The 18,701-nt window shown below is 41.2% G+C and overlaps 1 protein-coding gene across 4 annotated transcripts in view; it reads left to right on the forward strand.

Annotated features, from left to right (window-relative positions):
• Window positions 1-6,761: 6,761 nt before the first annotated feature.
• AGPAT5 (1-acylglycerol-3-phosphate O-acyltransferase 5) overlaps window positions 6,762-18,701 on the forward strand; it is a 60,610-nt gene continuing 48,670 nt past the window's right edge. For 2 of the 4 annotated variants that reach the window (XM_075145191.1, XM_075145192.1), the window contains exon 1: window positions 6,762-7,280. In XM_075145191.1, the coding sequence (XP_075001292.1) occupies window positions 7,062-7,280 (219 nt within the window). In that variant the 5' untranslated portion in view covers window positions 6,762-7,061. The remainder of the gene's footprint in view (window positions 7,281-18,701) is intronic. The other 2 variants (XM_075145194.1, XM_075145195.1) reach the window with 1 other exon arrangement.

Consider the following 18,701-nt stretch of genomic DNA (forward strand, 5'->3'; position numbering starts at 1 on the left):
ACATAAGCTCTTTTCCCAAGTCCTTTATGATCCCAGGTTTCTTAGGCTTCTGTATGTAAATATTAACTCGTCCTTCAGCTGGATTTCCACTCTGAACACAGCCCTAATTGTAGGCAAGAACTGTAGCATCACCTGATATTAGTTAGTTCAGTTTTTATCAATAGACTTTGATTTCAAATGTCAGGGCTTTTCTTTGTTGTCTTATCTTTGCCTATTTTAAATCTGGGATTGAAATTTCCTAAACTGTGTTCTTTTAAGGAACATAGCTATGCAAAATATTCTATTTTGCTAGTGTTAGTATCCTTTTTCTTTTCTACTGCTTTTGGCTTTTGAAGAGGAATTTGTAATTTGATAAGGTAGTGAGTAGCTTTTAAGCTATGGACTGTCTTCTGCTGCTACTGTGTGAAAATCTGCTCAAATTCGGCAAAGTCACAGACCTTGGATAAATCTGTTTGCAAGTGCATAATAGAGACCTCAGAGTTTACCAACTAAAATGCACAAATCCTGTACAGATGCTGTCCTTTCTGAGAGATGGCATGCTCTGTCTCCTTCGGACTGTTCAAGGACCAGCTGGAGGGCCATTGTACCTTATTTCGGCCACTCTCTCGGTGCTCTCCCTGCCGGCACCCAAGTGCCACAGAAGAGGCCACCCAAGTTACATCAAAGGGAATGAGAGCTTGACCAAAGGAGGGCGAAAAGGCAAAACTAAAACTGCTGGTCAAGGGTGAAGCTATGGCTGAGAATTGTTGAGGAAAGACTGGACTGTCACCAAGTACACAGGAAGTAAAAATTAGAATCGCTCAAGCAAGGAGACTTTAACATACAGAAGAGGGATAACAGGATTAGGAGCTCTCATGGGAAATTAAGAGTAAACTGGGATTCACTAGGAAAAAGAGACCGACATTGTGTGAGAAATGTGAATGGGATGCACAGGAGTCATGGGAGTAAAATTAGCTAGGTTTGCCTGGGAAGGAGATTGGAAAAAAGCACGTAGAGACAGAGCAGAGCTGAGAACAAAGGATGCATTTTGGAAGTGAGATTGAGAGTTTGATGGGTGAAGGCTGGAAATAGAGTAAAGATTCTAACAAGAGGAAGGAGAAAACTTGGAGGCAGATGAAAGGTGATAGGGATCCAGCTTGATGCAAAAGAGTATGTGTTCATTAAAACACACTTTCCTCCACGATCTGTAAAGAGTCTTGAGAATCACCATTTCTCTAGGATCATCAAATATGTTTTAGAACCAAGCAAAGTGTGTTTCTCCTCCTTTACTAGTTTGGTTTATTAAATGGTGACATATTATACTAGACCTGTAGCAGAGAATCTGAAAGTTATTTTTATGAATCCTATGAGACTGAACATAGTCCTATGAGAGTGAACATAATGTCTCACATGAAATTTCGAGATTCAGTTTTGGTAAGAGACGAATCACTTGCAAAGTGAAACCTTAAAAGTTAGCAAATGCCATAGGTAATGCTGGCTATGCTTGCAAGATAGAAGTTATAGAACAACTTTCATATGGGGCACAATGAGTAAAAGTCAGCCTGGAAAATAGACAGCCTAGAGGGGATATTATAGAGATCTGTAAAAATCATGAGTGGTACAAATAAGAGAGTGGAAAGGGATTTTCTGTCTCCTTCAATAGAAGCTCCAAGGTATATAAAATGAAACTAAAATGAGGCAGGTTCAAAACAAAAGGAGACGATTCTACTGTTTGCCAAAGGTTGTTGTGGAAGCTAAAAGCCAATACGGGTAAAGGCAAGAATGGATAGGTACATGTAGGATAAATCTGTTGGTGATTACTGCTGTATATATAGAAGTCGTATCTGTCTCTAGACCTTGAACCACAAATGGGAGGCTTGGAGAAGCCTGGGAGAGCATGGGAGATGTTTGCCCCATCCTTACTTCTTCTGTATCTGCCATTCTTATTGACTTGTAGAGGGGAAAAGTACAGCCAGATCCTCAAGAAGAGATTTCATAGGAGGCAAAGAAGGACTGAAACTTGCCTCAATTAATGTACAGCTGAACTTGAGTTCCCTTTCACTGCAAGGGCATGATGCAGAAGACTGTAAATCACACCATGAACACAACCATGCCTACTGCCACCCAGAGACGTAAGATGGAAAATCCTCTTGTGGGCCATGGAATTATCTCAGAACACAAGTTGGCCCGCTGGGCTTCCTCACCATTTTCTGGTGGTAAAAGACAGTCTCTGGGTACGACATGAGGGTGAGGAATGGAACAAGTAGAGCACAGGCATGTAGACGTGTTTCTGAGGTGGACCAGCTAGACGTTGTACAGCCTTATCATGTTCTGTGTGAGGGCCAGCAAAGGAGTCCCCTGGGACAGAGGCACAAGGAGCCCTGGAAGGCCAGAGTCAGGGACGGACAGGAACTACTACAAGTCTCACCTGAGACTGGAGAGCATTGCAGGATTCAAGGAAGCCTTCAGCTCTTAGAGCAAACATGGAGAGATGCAGAAGGTTATGGCCACTGTTAGAGAAAAGGCACACATCTAGAGATGTGTTTAGATCTGTAAACTAGTCTAATTGTCTAAACTAGTCTAAATGTAATCTAAACTAGTCTACCAGTAATCTAATATAATTATTTTTCTATATTACATTAAACAATTGCTAAGTAAATGTATCTTCAACATGAGAGATGCTCATTATTCTTACCCTGCAGGTCACCCTCTTCAGTGATGGGAGGTACGAGTTTGATACCCTCAACAAACTGAATCCGTGTCTAATCCAGTTCTCTATCCATGCAGGTGGAAATAGGAGGTGATGTTGGCATCCCTCTGGCCACATTTTTAAAAGTGTGTTACCAAACTCTTTAAAAGAGATCTGTGCGTTGTGGATCTCAAGTTGACAGAGGTCCTTCTGAAATCCAGAATGAGGTCCTGCGAGGCCATACTTAGGCCACAACGCCATCCTCAGCATGTCCTTTTACCTGACTTTACACAATACACATTGAGCCTGCTAATTTTAATCCACCTCCTGTTTGGACTGATGATTGCTGTGGATCCTATTCTGTGCTGCTTAGCTCTCTGCGTGACATGTACTGCATAGAAAGGCTAGGTACTCCCTCAGAGTCCTGGACTCCAGGAATTCAGGTGCTTAAATCCTTATTTGGATCTAGACCTTTGGCCTTAATATCTGTGCCTCGTTTCTCAATACATATAAGCAGAGGTAATATCAATAAATCACCTCCCAGGATATTGTTGAAGATAAGACCATCCGTAAAGGTTCAAATTCTAAACCTCGAGGCAGTTTGATTTGTATCTAATGTTATCTGGCTTTGCTTAGTGTAATTGATAATTACAGTGAGTGGGTGACAGAATTGTGAAACACCATCACATGACTAGCACTATGAGAAAATCCCTTCACGTTCGGAGTTGGTGCTTCGCGACACAGTTTATGGTTCTTTCTAGAGGTACGGTCACTGGGATTTTTCACTATAAGATGAAAGTCTGGTATTTTTCCAGAATTTGGTGAGTTTGGGCACTTTAGAGGTGACAACCACTGGCAGAAGAGCGTAACGCTAGAATAATCAGGTGCACACCAAATAATTATGCTCACACCAAGCAGACTGAGCTCTTTAGGCATGGCAGACTGATGTTTTTTTCCAAAATTGCAGGCTTGTTTAGTCTTTTAAAGTTTGTTCTACAGAAGAAAATAGAACCTTAACAGGTTTGAAGTCTTAATTTCCTAAATGGAGTCCTAATCACCCTAAATGGGGTGATTTTACTTCCTCCAGCTGAAAGTAAAATGACTAGGAATTAATTCTGCTGATAGACTGGCATTTTGGTTAAAGGAGGTGTAACTAGGGCCTATGCTTTCATAGGACTAGAAATTACAAACTGTGGCAAGGATCAGAACATTTTTCTTATTTTGCCTCTGTAATCTAGAATGTGAAAGACCAATATTCAAATTCCTGTGGCACAATTGAGAATGATCTAGGATAAAAAGTGCCTATGAATCAAGTGAAGCAACGACTTGATGGCAGCGTCCCAGATCTACTCATTATGGCATACTCATTTCTTGAATTGAAAAATTTGGGTTTTATTCAGTTGCAGACATTTCAACACCGTATTACCATATCATACTGATATAATTATACTAGGAAATTAAACAAGCCCTAAGCCTTAGTACAAGAAACTCTGTACTTTTTGTGTGATTAAAAACTAAAACAGTATCTATACACTTGATAACATATACTTGATAAAGAGAGGAAACTGTATTAAAAGAGCCTGTTGAAAATATCAACTGATCAAAAGCAGAAACGAAGTGTGTGAACATGTGCATGCGTGTGTGTGGTGTGGGATGGTGACAGATTAAGAATGTGAAAAAGCATCAAATGGAAGAAAAAAATAAAATTCAAATACTAGTGTAACAAAAAAGGAAAAAGGGGGCATGTTAAAAACGTGTGAAATATAAAATACATCACAGACAAGACAGGTAGTCTTATTTACTCATTGGTACTGTAGGAGGGAAAAAACTATTCAAAGGCATTGACGGGCAACCATTCTAAAACTGATAAAGACATGTCTTTTTATTTATAAGCCTAATGAATTGAAGGATCTCAGTGCTCATTTTTATCACTGGGGCAAAGGACTGAGTCATATTCAAGGTAGGAATAGCTATCTATGTAGCATAGCTACGTATATAAACACATATACAAAAGGGCCCCACAAATCCTATACTGAAAGAGTATCATTAAGGTTGCAAAGTCAACCACTTAAATATATCAAAAAATGCCAGATTAAGACTGCTTGTCTGAGTTCAACTATGAGATTAGGTACTACTTTTCCGCTAGACTTCTATTGCATTTGCTGCATAGAATGTGCATTATTTCTTGATGAGCTTGATATTTTGTTTTCCTTTTTGTTCAAGGTGTGTCTTCAGTTCTTATTTATCACATGATAGCCAAACCATCCTCCAGAGGCAGAATTGTTCATTTCTCAAGATTTTATAATCATTATAATATACAAGTTCTTCAAAAGTATGAGTGACCTTGTAGTCCTGTAAGGAAAGATATGATTTAACATATATGGAATCAGAGGCCCCAAGTTCATTCCTTGATATGAAGATTATTTTTATTCCTTTCACATTTTCACTGCAATTCATCTCTTCAGCCTGTTCACTGAGTCTTTAACCTCTTCTCACAAGCTCATACTCTGCCTTAAGCCCAGCCAGCTGAATTTCCCTGTATTTTCCCAATCCTCCACCACTTCCCAGTCCCAGTTCACTGTTTATTTTACAGACTGCTAACCTACATTTTCCACTCCTGATTGCAGTCTCATTAGCCAAACACACCTAGTTGCTCTGAATCCTAGTCTCTCTCTGCAGTCGCCTGGGGAAGCAGCAGGTCTGGATCCCCTCTCCAACCCATCCTGCCATTCCAGCCACACCGGAGCGCTCATTCCTGCATACCTGGCTAGCATCAGCTTTACCTTCTCTGTGTTGTGCTGGATTACTTTCTCCTCCCTGTATCATGGTGAATTACTTCCTCTTTCACGTAGCCATGTCAGAGGCGTCACAAAACAGAAGCTTCCTCCTCAATTTTCTGTCCAATCTAGGTTTGCTTGGTTTAGACCAGAAAAATTCCCTGGCAAAAGAGGCCACGATGGGGAAAGCGCCTCTATTCTGGTAGTCCTGAGCCGAGGATAGCATATGCAGTTACTCAGTGAGGACAGAAATATACATGCTGATCTGGATGGGGGGCCCTGACAGAAAAGCTGCCATGACTTCTCCAGCCCCCCCCCTTCTGGAGGTGGGAAGGAAATAAAGACCGTTTAGTCTCATTAGGAGGGCCACAGAACCTGTGATGACAAATATGAGTTCTCACTGCGGCAGTTCGAAGAGAATGTTGCCACAGTACTTCAACCTAGTATCGTTCCCCCAGTCTTATTTTATTGAACTATTCAGGATACAATTTTCAACACACATTAAAAACCAGCTAGCACGAGGTAAACAGCAAAGGACAAAGCTTGTCCCAGTTAAAGCCTGGCAAAGGAAAAGAATCTTAGCAGAAGGTATTGAGCATCCACTTCTTTTGAAACAATGAGATCTTCACAAGCTTCAGGACAAAATGCACTTTTTTAAAAGCAAGGAATAAATACTTCGCTACGTGCTACAGCTTATGAGGAAACTCCCTCTCTGGGGAGGTTATTACACCGTTGTTTTCTACAAGACTTACTGCATTTTCTTCAAAAGCAGCTGGTGCACCTGGCTGCGGCTGTCACCAGGTTATCGGGGCCCAGTGAGGAGAGGATGCGAGGCGGGCAGCTGCCTGCTTTTGTGAGAACCTGGGGGAGTTGGAACGCAAACTGGTGAGCACGAAATGCGTACGGACCCCTGACTATCACCGTGCTCGCAGCTGGCCAAGGTAACAAGCACAATTTTCTTAGTGCTCCACTTTGGACTCAGGGCAGAAGGGGCGGGGAGGGGAAGTAATTTTTCTTCTTACGCTATGCTAGGTTAAAATTAACGCTAATTACAGCTAACGAATTATAAGCGCCGTGCCTCATTTCACACGGTGCCAAGCAGCCCTCCACCACGCTATGAGGAAGCCGCCCGGCACTCCCGGCCCCGGAGGGCTGCCGTAGCCCTTCACTGCGTGCCGGCGCCCGAGTGGGCAGGGACGGGGACACAGCCCTGGGCCTGCTCGCGGGGAGCCCCCGCGGGAGGGAGGGGCTGCCGGGGCAGCGGTGGCGGGGCCGGCTGCCTCAGGCCGCGGCCGAGGCGGAGCCACGGCACCGCCCGCCCATCCCGGAAGTCCCCCCGCAGCCGCCGAGGGGCCGCCTTCCTGCCGGCGCGGCTCCTCCTGCGGCCGGGCAATATGGTGGCGGAGGCGGCGCGGGCAGAGCCGTGAGCCGGCGCCGGTGCCCGCTCCCGCGTGTCCCTCCCCGCCGGTGGCGGCGGCCGCTGCTGCTGCTGCTTCCCCACCCGCCTGGCGGGCCTGCCCGGCGCGGCGGGCGATGCGGTCGGCGGGGCTGCCGGGCTGTGTGTGAGCGCGCTGCCCATGTGGGTGTCCCGGTGAGGCCGGGGGGGCAGCGGGAAGATGTTGCTGTCGCTGGTGCTGCACACCTACTCCATGCGCTACGTCCTGCCCGCCGCCGTCATGATGGGCACGGCTCCCACCTACGTGCTGGCCTGGGGCGCCTGGCGCCTGCTCTCCGCCGTGCTGCCCGCCCGCTTCTACCGCGAGGTGGACGACCGCCTCTACACCATCTACCAGAGCATGGTGCTCTTCTTCTTCGAGAACTACACGGGCGTGCAGGTGAGCCGGGCGGGGAGGGCAGGGCAGGGGAGGGGTCTTCGGCCTGGCGGCCCCCCGGGAGCCGGCAGCCGTTGGGGAGCGGCCGTCAGTGATGTCGGCGGCGGGCCCACGGCTCTCGGCTGGCCTCCCGGCCGGCGCCTGCTCCCCTTTGCCCCTCCTCAGGCCGCTCCGGCAGGCAGGACGCAGCTCGCCTCGCAGGGCCCGCCTGCCGCCATGGGAGGTCCGCGGGGAGGAAGCGGCCGTCGCCGCCCGCAGGTGCGGGCTGTGGCCTTTCCCCGGTCCCGGCGGGGGCTCCGGATCCGCAGAGGACAGCCTTCCTTCGCAGCCGCTGTTGCTCCGCTGGTGATGATTTTGCCGGAGTACTGGTGTTGTGTTCATTTTGCAGGTCGGGGAAACGGAAGGGATGCGACAGCGGTCGTGCTCTGTCAGCACTCGAGTGGCAGCCGCCTTTGCACACTTGAACCCCGTGGCCTGTGTTGCGCATCTGTAGTATTAAATTGGTAGTAGATAGGAAAACTATAATCAACTATAATTGTGCTTAATACACCTATGAGTTTTTAATAAATAGATTACTTAACCTCTAAATTATTGCAGCATCTCAGTTCTCGTGCAGTCTACCCACTGTCAGTCTTGGGCCCTTAAATTTTGGATCAGCCATGGATTGTGATTATTCAGTATCTCAGAAGCTGAAGTCCAAGGTTTCAGGTTAATAAGTCGACATTGGAGGCCTCTCTTGCGTGACCGGAGCGTTCAAATAATAATACTTCACCTATCTCACGAAGCGTTAAATGTTTGAAAGGTTACATATTTGTCTGCAATTTGAAAAGTAAATAAGGAGACTTTTAATTCTACATGTAAAAAATAATAACTTAAATGGCATATTTCATTTATATGAAATAAATTATTATTATGTAATAATAACGTAACTGTGCCTAAACCTGACTTTCAAAGTTGTCTGAATATACAGAAGTGTATTTGAAGTTCGTGTCAGCTATAGGTGCTTGCGAGTAAAGAATAACAAGTGCTTACATGTTGATTGGCAGGTGACAGAGCTGGTACAAATAGGCCCTTCTTCATACTTGCAGGTAAAGCATTTGTCTACTTTCTTATGAAGCATTTATTTCAAAATCAGGCCAGGTCTCCCCTAATTTCCACTCTTGAGCTGCAGTTGTAGGCCTCTTCATACCAACTCTCATGGAAACCCCCAAAGCCAGCTAAAGATAGAAGAATTGCACAGTTTGACATCAGGGTGAATAGAACAGATACAAAAGGGAAGTGAGATATTCTTGTAGTGGTAATTAGTTTTTGATTCAGCTTGTAACTCATGTAACTCCACCCTTGCATCTTGTCCGAATTAGTTAACTTGTGTTGTGATATATAGATCTGTTCTTTCTTTTTTTTTTTTTAAAAAAAAAAAAAGGAAAAAAGAGAAGAGGGAACTGTAGTTCCCAGATTAAGTACTGGTTTATCTGCCTTCCTTTTTGTATAGCATCTTTAATGCAGGTATCTTGATGTGTAGTAACACACCTTGGTCATTAGCTGCTAAAAGTAGCAGTATAATAGTTTAATTCAACCCATTCTACGAATGAGAGCCAAAAATCAAGATATAAACTGTATCAGAAAAATTACTCAAATTTCCTAAAAATAGTGTGCACAGAGTAGCAACCACTTTGAGCTTTTATCAAAAAAATGCCTGTGACATAGAGGTACAGAAAGGAAAATGCTAACCAAAAGAAACAAGAAGGTAGCCATTGTCTCTTGACCTCTGTTTTCTTTTATCGCACTGGTAAAACTTGATCCACACAAAAAAAATGGTGGGAGACAGTACAGATGATCACTTAGGATAATATTAAAATAGACATGCTTTGTCACAGTGAGCAACAGATGATATGAAGAGAAGAAGAGGTGATATATGCAAAGCTGAAATAGAGGATAACAGAAACGAAGAGAGCCCACAAAAACAACGTGGTATATGTTATAGGATAAGTAAATAGTAACTGAGACTGAAAGGTAAATAAAAACTTGGAAAATATGATACCTATGTAGAGAGGTAAGAGGTAGAATCGTTAAAATTCATGTGTCGTTTAACTGGAAGATATTCCCCATTTGTTTAAGGAGTGTCCTTTCAGGCCCTTTCACCCCAAACAGGGTGTCCTTTCAGACCTACTCTTGCGAACACCAAACACATTTAACTTGAAACTCATAGTAGAAGATTAAGCACATGCCTTAGTGTGTGAGATTGGTATGGTAACCTGAGAGCTTCTGTGAATTGGCTGTTTTAAGGCATGTAATTAGATGCAGAAGTGTAGCATCATTAAACTTAATCCCAAAAAACAATGCAAGAATAGTAACTTGTGTGGCTTCGTAAAGGCAGCTGTGGGGCTTTACCAGCGTTAAGGCATTGTAATAGCCATGGAGGGAGGAATTCAGCATCTCTTTTGGGTCTATTAATTTATTCAATTGATTGAAGTGTATTGGGATTTTTTTTTTTCTAACTGGATAAATGGGAGGCCAACAACCTCATCCATCAGAATAATGGAACTTGTTGCGTAGTCTCACTGAAGTCATTAGGGTTATACGGCTGCTTAAGTGACTTACTGAATCAAAGCCTTAAGTGACTTTTTCTTAGCACTGCAGCAGTCTTATCCTATATAAAAAGTCTTTAACATTATGTACTGTTCTGCATTCTTTGGTTTATTACGCTTAGAGTATTTGTGGTTTTTCAATATGATAACACTCCAAGGCAGTTGTGAATATTTGAGATGTCTGATCTTAAAATAATAATTTTGCTGAAATTCTAAGTAATGTGAGTGGGGCCTTAATAGAACAAAGTTGATTTGGATCATAAACATAGATTATTTTTTGACTGAATGAAATACTAGTGTATCTTGATATTTATTTTTTATTTATTTATCTGTCAGGAAGTGATGTTTCTGTGTATCATCTGCTGTTAGCCCATCAAGTATCTAAATCAGTCTCCTCCTCATGACCATGTGCACAAACGTATTTTTCTTCTTTTTTTATTTTCCTTGACTTGGGTGTTTTTAGCCAGTTTTTGTTTAAAACAAAAGCTCTAGTTCATGCCAGGAAGCATGATACTTTTCAGTTGTGAAATGTAACTAAATAAAGTGATAATCTGAACTGCATGACAGAAAATCTTGAAAGACTAATAATTCCCTTTCTCTTAAGTATTTGATTTGAGTTCTAAAATAATTAGAGAGCTATAATTGCTGTGAACCCTTACTGAGTATTTATGTTCTAGAAAGTGGCTCATGAAGTAACTGTAAATACTTTCCCTTTCTTATACTGTAAATACTTCCCCTTCTTAAATTTTGGGTCAGACCTGTTTTTTTTCCACCAAAACAATTTGTTTTACAGAGCCTAAGAGAACTTGAGCTAAGATGGAATCAGTTTAAATTTTCAATAATATTAGAATTCTGTTAATGAATTGCCAAAAATAGCCCTTTTGCTGACTATAATGCAAGAGTTGGCTGTAGAAAATTGAAGAACCAGTATTTAGAGTACAAAAAGCAGCCCAGAGCATACCAATCCTGTAAATGAGGTAAACTGGACAAAACCAGTATGACTATAAAGTGAAATCTTATAATGCTGTGTAAATTTGTCAGTGAAATTGCAGTTTAGCAGATATTAATAAATTTTATTAAGGAGCTATAAATATATAAAATTAATCTATATATGGCATTATGACAGTGCTCTTCAATAATCTCCAGGATTATAAACTTACAGTAATGAAAATTTGTAAATGCGGTCTGTTGGAAAGTGCCATAGAAATACCCCTGCTTTGGCCCTGGGTTGCTTTAGGTGCAAATCCAGTTGTCTCGGTTCCCACCTGTCCTGCTGTAAGCTGCAGAAGTGCTTTGGTGCTCTTTTCTAGGAAGAATATGTATGGGATGGTTGAAGTCTATGTAAAGTGAGTAGTAAGTCTTAGAAAGCAAAGGATGTTAATCTTACCAGTGACGAGCCAAAGCAGTCACTGACACAAACAGGTGCAATTCAAGTGCTTTGGAGGACTTGCATTTGTTTGTGCTAATAGTAGATTTGGCCCCAAGTTTCAAAATCATCAAGTAGCCTGTGAACTGTGGTTGTGTTACTGCTTTTGTCTTTACTCTGTTAGGGAAGTCTGGTCTCTTACATTTCATACAGACAATAAACACTTGCATCTTGCCATAGAATATGAAAACCAAATTGAGTGCGAATATGCCAGTGATTAGAATGTTTGAAGGGCTGAAAGGACTAGTAATTCAATATGATGAATGCTGTCATCTCTCTGTGACCCTTAGCATCTTATCCCAGTTGCTGTCAGGGTGATGAAATTAATGCCTATTGTGTTTGTGCACATGTTTCAAATCAGATGAGGACTAAATGTTCAACTTTTTTTGTTGCAATTGTGTTTGCTATTTTGTATTGAGCAGCGGTGAAGAAATAGTAAAGAAATCATCACTCGGACTGCTTCCTAAAGGATCATTTTCCATCTGAAAAGCTTTGACAAATGAATAAAATCCATGACTGAATTAACGTGCATGGATTTTGTTCAGTGCTTGTGTGAGCTCTCTTCCCTACCCCCACTTCCTGCTGAATAGTTTTTGGAAGTGGTGCTTTCATTGAAGGCATTATGAAATTCTGGTTTCCTTGTCATTACGGGACTCTGGAAGGCCTGTGAGAATCAGATGCTACCTCAGTCATGTTTAGCAGAGCTGTAGTATTTCTAACAATTATTTTAGAAAATATGGGAGATCTCTGTTAAACAATGCAATGTGCTTTCTGGATTGGTATTGAAGCTTGGACTTGCTTTGTCTCAACAAGGTTGAAAACTACTTAGGATTAGAGCAAATTAAAACTTTGCAGAGACACTGTGCTACTGAACTCTTGACGAGCCTTTCCGGTGGACTAGAGCCTGGGGCTGTGTTTCATGTCTTGGCTTCCTAGGAAACCTGTGAGGAGAGCTCAGTGTCTGAGCTTGGGATGGATGCTTAGCCTTCTAGCTGTTGGCCATTTTGCATTGAAAGTGAGGGTTGCGAGATCTGTGCCCATCTCTATTCCCAGGACAGCAGCCTTCCCAGATGAGATTATCTTTACTTACTCCCTGCTTTCCCTTTTGAAGCTCTTCAGCCATCCAGCAGGTAATTCGGGAGGGCCCAAGGTGGAGGTGGGAAGCAAGAGGGGCAGCGCAAGCCTAATGGCCAAGTTGCAGTGTACTCACATCAGGGCGGTGCTTCTGGTTGCTGTTGGTGAGGTGGGTTGTCATCTCTTAGGAACCTGGTTCTTCCCTCTCCACAGTGGGGGAGGCATCGTAACCAGGCATCATCAAGGCATGGTGAAGGTTCGTCTTCTAACTGCTTTCTGTCAGTAGACGTGAGTGACAGGGTCTGAGTCCCCTCGAGATGAGGACCCATTTCCTGGCCAAATGCCATAACTGGAAGGTCAAAAGGAGACATCACTTTTCACCCTTCTCCAGTTGTGTTTGGAAAGAAAGTGCTGGCGATTGCATTTTGGCGTAAGCCTGGTTTTACCAACCTGTGCCTGAGTTCCCGGAGCTCTCCTCCCCATCTGGCAATTCAGGAGTGGAAGAGTACTGGGACAGTATGGGAGCTGGGTGGGAAGGCACAGAGCTGCAGGCAAGGCAAACCTCCAAGCTGAGGTGGTAGCTGAGCAGCCTCCGAGGGCTTGCGCTTTCCTTCATTCCATGTAGCTTGCAGCAGCAACTCTTGTTAGCACCTGCTGCACATGTTGCTGCTCTGCAAAACTCTGTTAGCTGTTGTGAGGCATGTTGAAGGTTAAGATCATCATAACTTGTCATTTATTTGCAATTGTAGAAATAATGAAATAAAGGTCTTGGGGAGTGATAGAAATTTGGGGATTGGTGTGGTGGAAAGATTGAAAAGAAACTGGCTAACATAGTGAAGTGAATGACTTCTGTGTGGTAAACTTTTGAAAGAAGCCCACTGAAATTTTTCTGCTGTGAAATTTTTCTTTCTGTAAACTGTCTTCTTGAAGACAGTTTATCCTGGCTCATCTCATTAGAGATTTTAGGGCGCAGCTGTCTCCAGGTGTATATATCTTTTATAGCATACAACAAAGTCCTGTGTGTTATTGTAGCAGAAATTAAGTGATACCTGCTAAGCCTGAGGGATGCAGCTTTCAAATTAAGATGGATGCCTAATTTTAGACTCCTACGTTCAACTGTGGTATGAGGCAACAAAAATAGATACATTAGGTTTGTAAGCTTTGTGCTCTTTCTTTTTTAGATATTGCAAAAGATACATTTGCATATATCTTAATTTTTGTTCTGTCTGCCTTTGGCTATTGTTCTGAAGATGAAAGTGAAATCCTTCATGACTCCAGTTCATCGGGATATCGGCTAGAGTTCAGCTGTGCTGCAGATTTGGCTCTGGGGCAATCTGGAAAGAATTTAGTATGGGGAGATTCCACATTCCGTGCTGGTCATCCCTCACCTCCTGCCCAATATATGAAAAATAAATAAATTAAAACTGAGGTCTATTAGTATTTTTAGAAATCAAGTATCAGTAACTGCTGTTTGGGTTCATAAATTAGAAGCTTTGTGTGGAGATTCGCCTAGCATGTTTTCTGATTGGCAAGTCACAACGGAATCTGAATTTTATATCAGCCTTATCTAATACAGTCTGCAATTTAAAACTGATATGTATGTTTACATTTTAAAGTTAGCTACATGTATTTACGAAAATCCTAAAAAGTCAAGTATTTGTCAGGTAGGAGAAGCTAAAGAGTCAAAGGGCTGATTTGAATGCACTTATAAATTCTGATTTCAAGTATTTGGCCAGTAAGTTTTACAATCTCATGGTTTGATTTTAAAATTTTCTGTTTAAATATATTTTAATTTGAATATCTTAAGATTTTTAGTATATTCAGTTTTTAATATAAGTTGTCCTGATTTTGCATAATTTGTTACATTTGCAAATACAAATGGTATTTATCACACTTTCCTCTTTTTGCATTTAACTGTTTTGGTAGATCCTGGGCCATGGAGTTTTACAGTGCTCTTCGATGCCCTTTCCTTCTGCTTACATAATAAGTCCAGATACTTTATGTAAGGATGATTGTTAATTGAGAAGTTTTTTTTCCTGGTACTCTACCATCAGACACTGCTCTTGCTAAGAGAAGATTCTATTCATAGTTGAACATTTGACTCCAATTATTTCAAACTATTTACCTCAGGCTTACAGGGTATACTTTTTTCCTCAGTTTCAGTTGTGTTAGATAAAGTAGACTCAGATGTGAGGGATTTTGACATTACAATTATGAGGAAGCATATCTTCTCAGGGGAAAAATATTCTTTAGTCTTTGTTCTGTCAATTTGAATTCATGCTATGAAGAGATTTAGGATAAAAAAACAGGGAAATTATTTTCTTCTTTTGTTCATTTCATTTCTGTCACATATTACCTGTCATCTTCCCTGTTACAACTAGCTCCTCAATGTGGGACCAGGAAATCATACAGTTTATGGTAGTTTGATTTTGAAATGTAAAATTAGCTATCCATGATTTGGTCAATCTGTATTTGAGCACACAACTAGATGGGAAGAAAAATAATTATTTTCGATGACTTTGAACTGTATTGTGGTAGTTGCAATAATTTTTGCTCTGGAACTTACGGATTGGCTTGAAGAGTTTTCCCGTCCCATTTTCTAATGCTACTTGGGAATCTGAGGGCACACATGGTTTTTTGCATAAGCAAACACAGTGCACAGTCCCGAGCAAGTTGCAGGTGAATTGGCTCATACGCACGCTGTGGTGGTGTGCAGATATTAGAGTGATTTTAACAGTGACTATTTTTTGAGGCTGATTCAAGTTTATTGTGTTCAGGTCTGGAGCCAGATTAGTTGCAGCTAGCTCAGATACCTCCCTGCATGTTCTCTTTAGCTGTGTAATGATTCCTTTGCCTCACCTTGAAAGTCCATAGTGCTTAAATTCTAAATACTTACTGAAAATCATGTGTGGAGGAGCTTTCAAAAATCTTACTCCACAATCACAAGCAGAGGATGTAGAGGTTTCTTAATCATCCCCTTTCCCATGTGTGTTGACTCACTGATAACTTCACACCCTTTCTGTCTGTACTTGATACAAGCGCTTGTACAAGTATTACAAATAAAGATACAGTCAACTCCTCCTTGGAGTCCTTGACATTTAGAAGCAAAGTTCCTATTATAGAGAGCTCTAGCTAGAGGAACGCTGCAAACTGCCACGAGGTTTCCTGCTTCTGACTGGTGTGAGGTGCACAAAGAATAACATTTCCAGAATGTGCTTGATGTACCAAGGCAACGAAGCTGCTATTTTGGAGGGGATGGATGGGATGGGACATGGACATTATGTCTTTTCCACTACAGGATAGTAATAAAGTAAACAATAGCTACATTAGATGTGGGTCACTTTTTTCTTTCTTTTAAGGAAATTACAAAAATCTGTGGGAAGAAATCTTCAGAGGTGCCAAAGGCTTAGAAGAGAGACTATTTCTCTCCTAATGAAACGGTGGAATACTTCCTTCCACTCATTTGCTGGAAGGCGTGTTCGGGTTTTGCGTAATACCAAGATGCCAGATGTTCAGAAAAACCCTCCTATTGAAATCTCAGCTTATAAATAATCTCCTTTCACATGTGCTATATATATTTGAAATATGTGCAGTACTTGTTAAAAAAAAAGTAATTTATGATAAAAGTTATTTAGATGCTCTAACTTTGACTTTCCCAAGTGGTCACTGATTGTAATTGTGGGCTGCTCCATGGTCCATGCCATAGAACTGCACTGAAATCAAAAGCGAGTAATTTGCAGAAAGATCCAGTAAATTATTTAAGCACTGAAAATAGGATTTTTTCCAGAACTTAGATGCCAAAATCTTAAAATTATGTTCATGATAAGTCCTGCTTTTTTCTGTCGCCAAGACTGAAATAGTTAAGTTATACAGATGCCTTTTTTTAAGGTTCCTCAGATAGCTAAGGAGTCCAGGCAGGAATGAAGTAATTGTGTGTGCTTAAAGCAAAGTTCCCAACCCATGTATAGCCCTGATCAGAATCCAGAAGCAAAGCTCCTGAATCTACAAAGTACTGTCAAATGATATTTAACGTATGCTGGCAGGACTGGGGACCTCAAAAAAAGTTGTAGCTCTTCCCCTGCCCCTCCCCCCCCCCCTTTAAACAAACAAACAAAAACCAAAAGGGAATAAATTACGGTACCTCTCTTTAACTTAATGAGTTAGAGCACAAACTCAACTTACAGGATGCATCAGTTCATTTCTTTCTAAATACACATATCCCCAGCACTTCTTCGAAAAAGGTGATTTAGCAGTTTGTTTTCAGAAGACAGAATCCCTGTTCCATAGATGTACCTTCTAATAGCAGTGAGCAGCGTGTTAGGGCGGGATAGGATTTATGATCTGCATCTGCTTTCAGAGGACTAGATTCTGGCAATTCAAAGCTGGCAGGCTCAGTATCACAGATTTTGTGAATCCCCTTCTGCAGCGCTGAGCTCCCCTGGAAGCCAAGAGCTCTGTCTTTTGTTGATGTGCCATGGGTAACCACTGGAGTGGTTTTGTTCAGTCTAGTCTGGGACTATTGTTTAAATAAGTGTAAACTAACTAAATTGCCCTGACGTTCTTGATATTGTGGCAGCTTATTTTCTCTGAAATTAGCCTTTTGCTCAGATTGGATATTCCGGTTATTATGGATGTTTCCCAGAACTTCTTTGCTCTACCACGTGCCTCTTGTCTAAACAATAATCACCACCTGAATCACCCTCTGAGCGAGAAGTTGCAAAACTATACACATCACTATCTAGGTAATGTTAGACTGGTGTGAATTAAGTGGTTCGTAATGTTCTGCTCTAAATCACCATCTGAGGCTTTGGGGAGGACTGTGAGGAAAGGTGTGTAATGCAGCTGTGGGATTAAGTCCTTCACATCTCAGTCCTCTCTGCAGCATCTGTGAAAGTTGCAGGCAGGTGGGTATTGAAAACAAAACTAGTCCAGTTAAACACATGATATTGCTCATCTGTTGACAAGCATCTCATTCCTTTTACAGGATTCTGGGGGTTTTGTGGGTTTTTTTAGAATTATAGTTAAGAGTATCCAGAATAACAGGGAATGTTGGCATCATCTAGCCTGCTGCTGTAACTAGATGTTCTGAGTATATACTTTTAGTTACCTTTTCTCTATATGAAACTCTTTCAGCTTTTGCTCTAAAATAAGTGTGGTGGTTATTATTGCTGTTTATTTGATTTCCTTCAGTAAGCTAATGGCAGTGAAAATATCAAGATTTTTCTTCAGACTGCCTGCCTGCAGTGAAAATTATTTAATTCGTTATAAAACTCTAGAAAATTAGGCAACTAATTCCTTATAGCGTAAATATTTGCAAGTCTTTTTAATGCTCAAATACAAAAAGTAGTCAAATATACACAGAATAAGACTCTAAATCTGTATTTTTACTGACATAGATATTATAAAATTTATTATAAATATTAATTTGTTTTCATTAGCTCACAAGGTAACTGCATTTCCTTTAAAATTTTATTGATGCTGATTCTTCCAGAAGGAGCTTTCCCTTAATTCAGGGGTCAATTATCTTTAATTCAGCTGGGAAACTGTAAAGCCTTTACATTCAGCATCAGAACTAGACGACTTCTATACATGTAGCTAGTGCCATTGAATGAAGCATAACCACTCATGTTTATAACAGTTTGTCAATTTAGACCATAAGACTAAAAGCTAGTAGGAAAGCAAAAATGTACAGACTTCATACTTAACATCAGATGGTATGATTCAGTCCTGCATAATTCATATATGTTGCTAATATAGTCTTCTTACAAAAAGGAAATAAAATGGCAGTAACTGTATTTTTTGAAGTTCTCTGCTTTCTGGGTCAATCAAATGAATGAATTAAAAATTGAATTACATATAGGAATCTTCTCAGATTCCCCAGAGTTCAGTCTCTTGGCAATGGTTTTCTTCACTGAACCCCAGTAAAATATATAGCTGCAGAATATTTGAGTGAACTCTCTGCTTCAATAAAATAGATTGCATTGTGGTTTTATGGTTTGATGCTAAGCCTGAGCAGCAGAATTCAGACTTGTGCAATTATGTATTGAGCAGATAGTCTCTTTAACTAAAGAGGTTATGAGGTGTAGCAATAATATGACCATTACCTAAAAACTGTATGTGATCTAAAGGTATTTTTAGAAAAATTATACTTAAAGGTAAACTTTTTTTTCCCCAGATCTAGAGAAAAAGCAACTAAAAACTAAAACATGAAAGTCCTTTCTCCTTCTGTCCTATTCATATTCCTTATGCTGTAGGCAAGTGAAACTCATATCTGTTAAATGCGAATAAAAGTGCTTCTCTGACTTCTGTGAAGAAAAGTAAACATTTGAAATTCTT

This window comes from Calonectris borealis, chromosome 3 (genome assembly GCF_964195595.1).
Source record: "Calonectris borealis chromosome 3, bCalBor7.hap1.2, whole genome shotgun sequence".
In the NCBI taxonomy this organism is placed as follows: domain Eukaryota; kingdom Metazoa; phylum Chordata; class Aves; order Procellariiformes; family Procellariidae; genus Calonectris; species Calonectris borealis.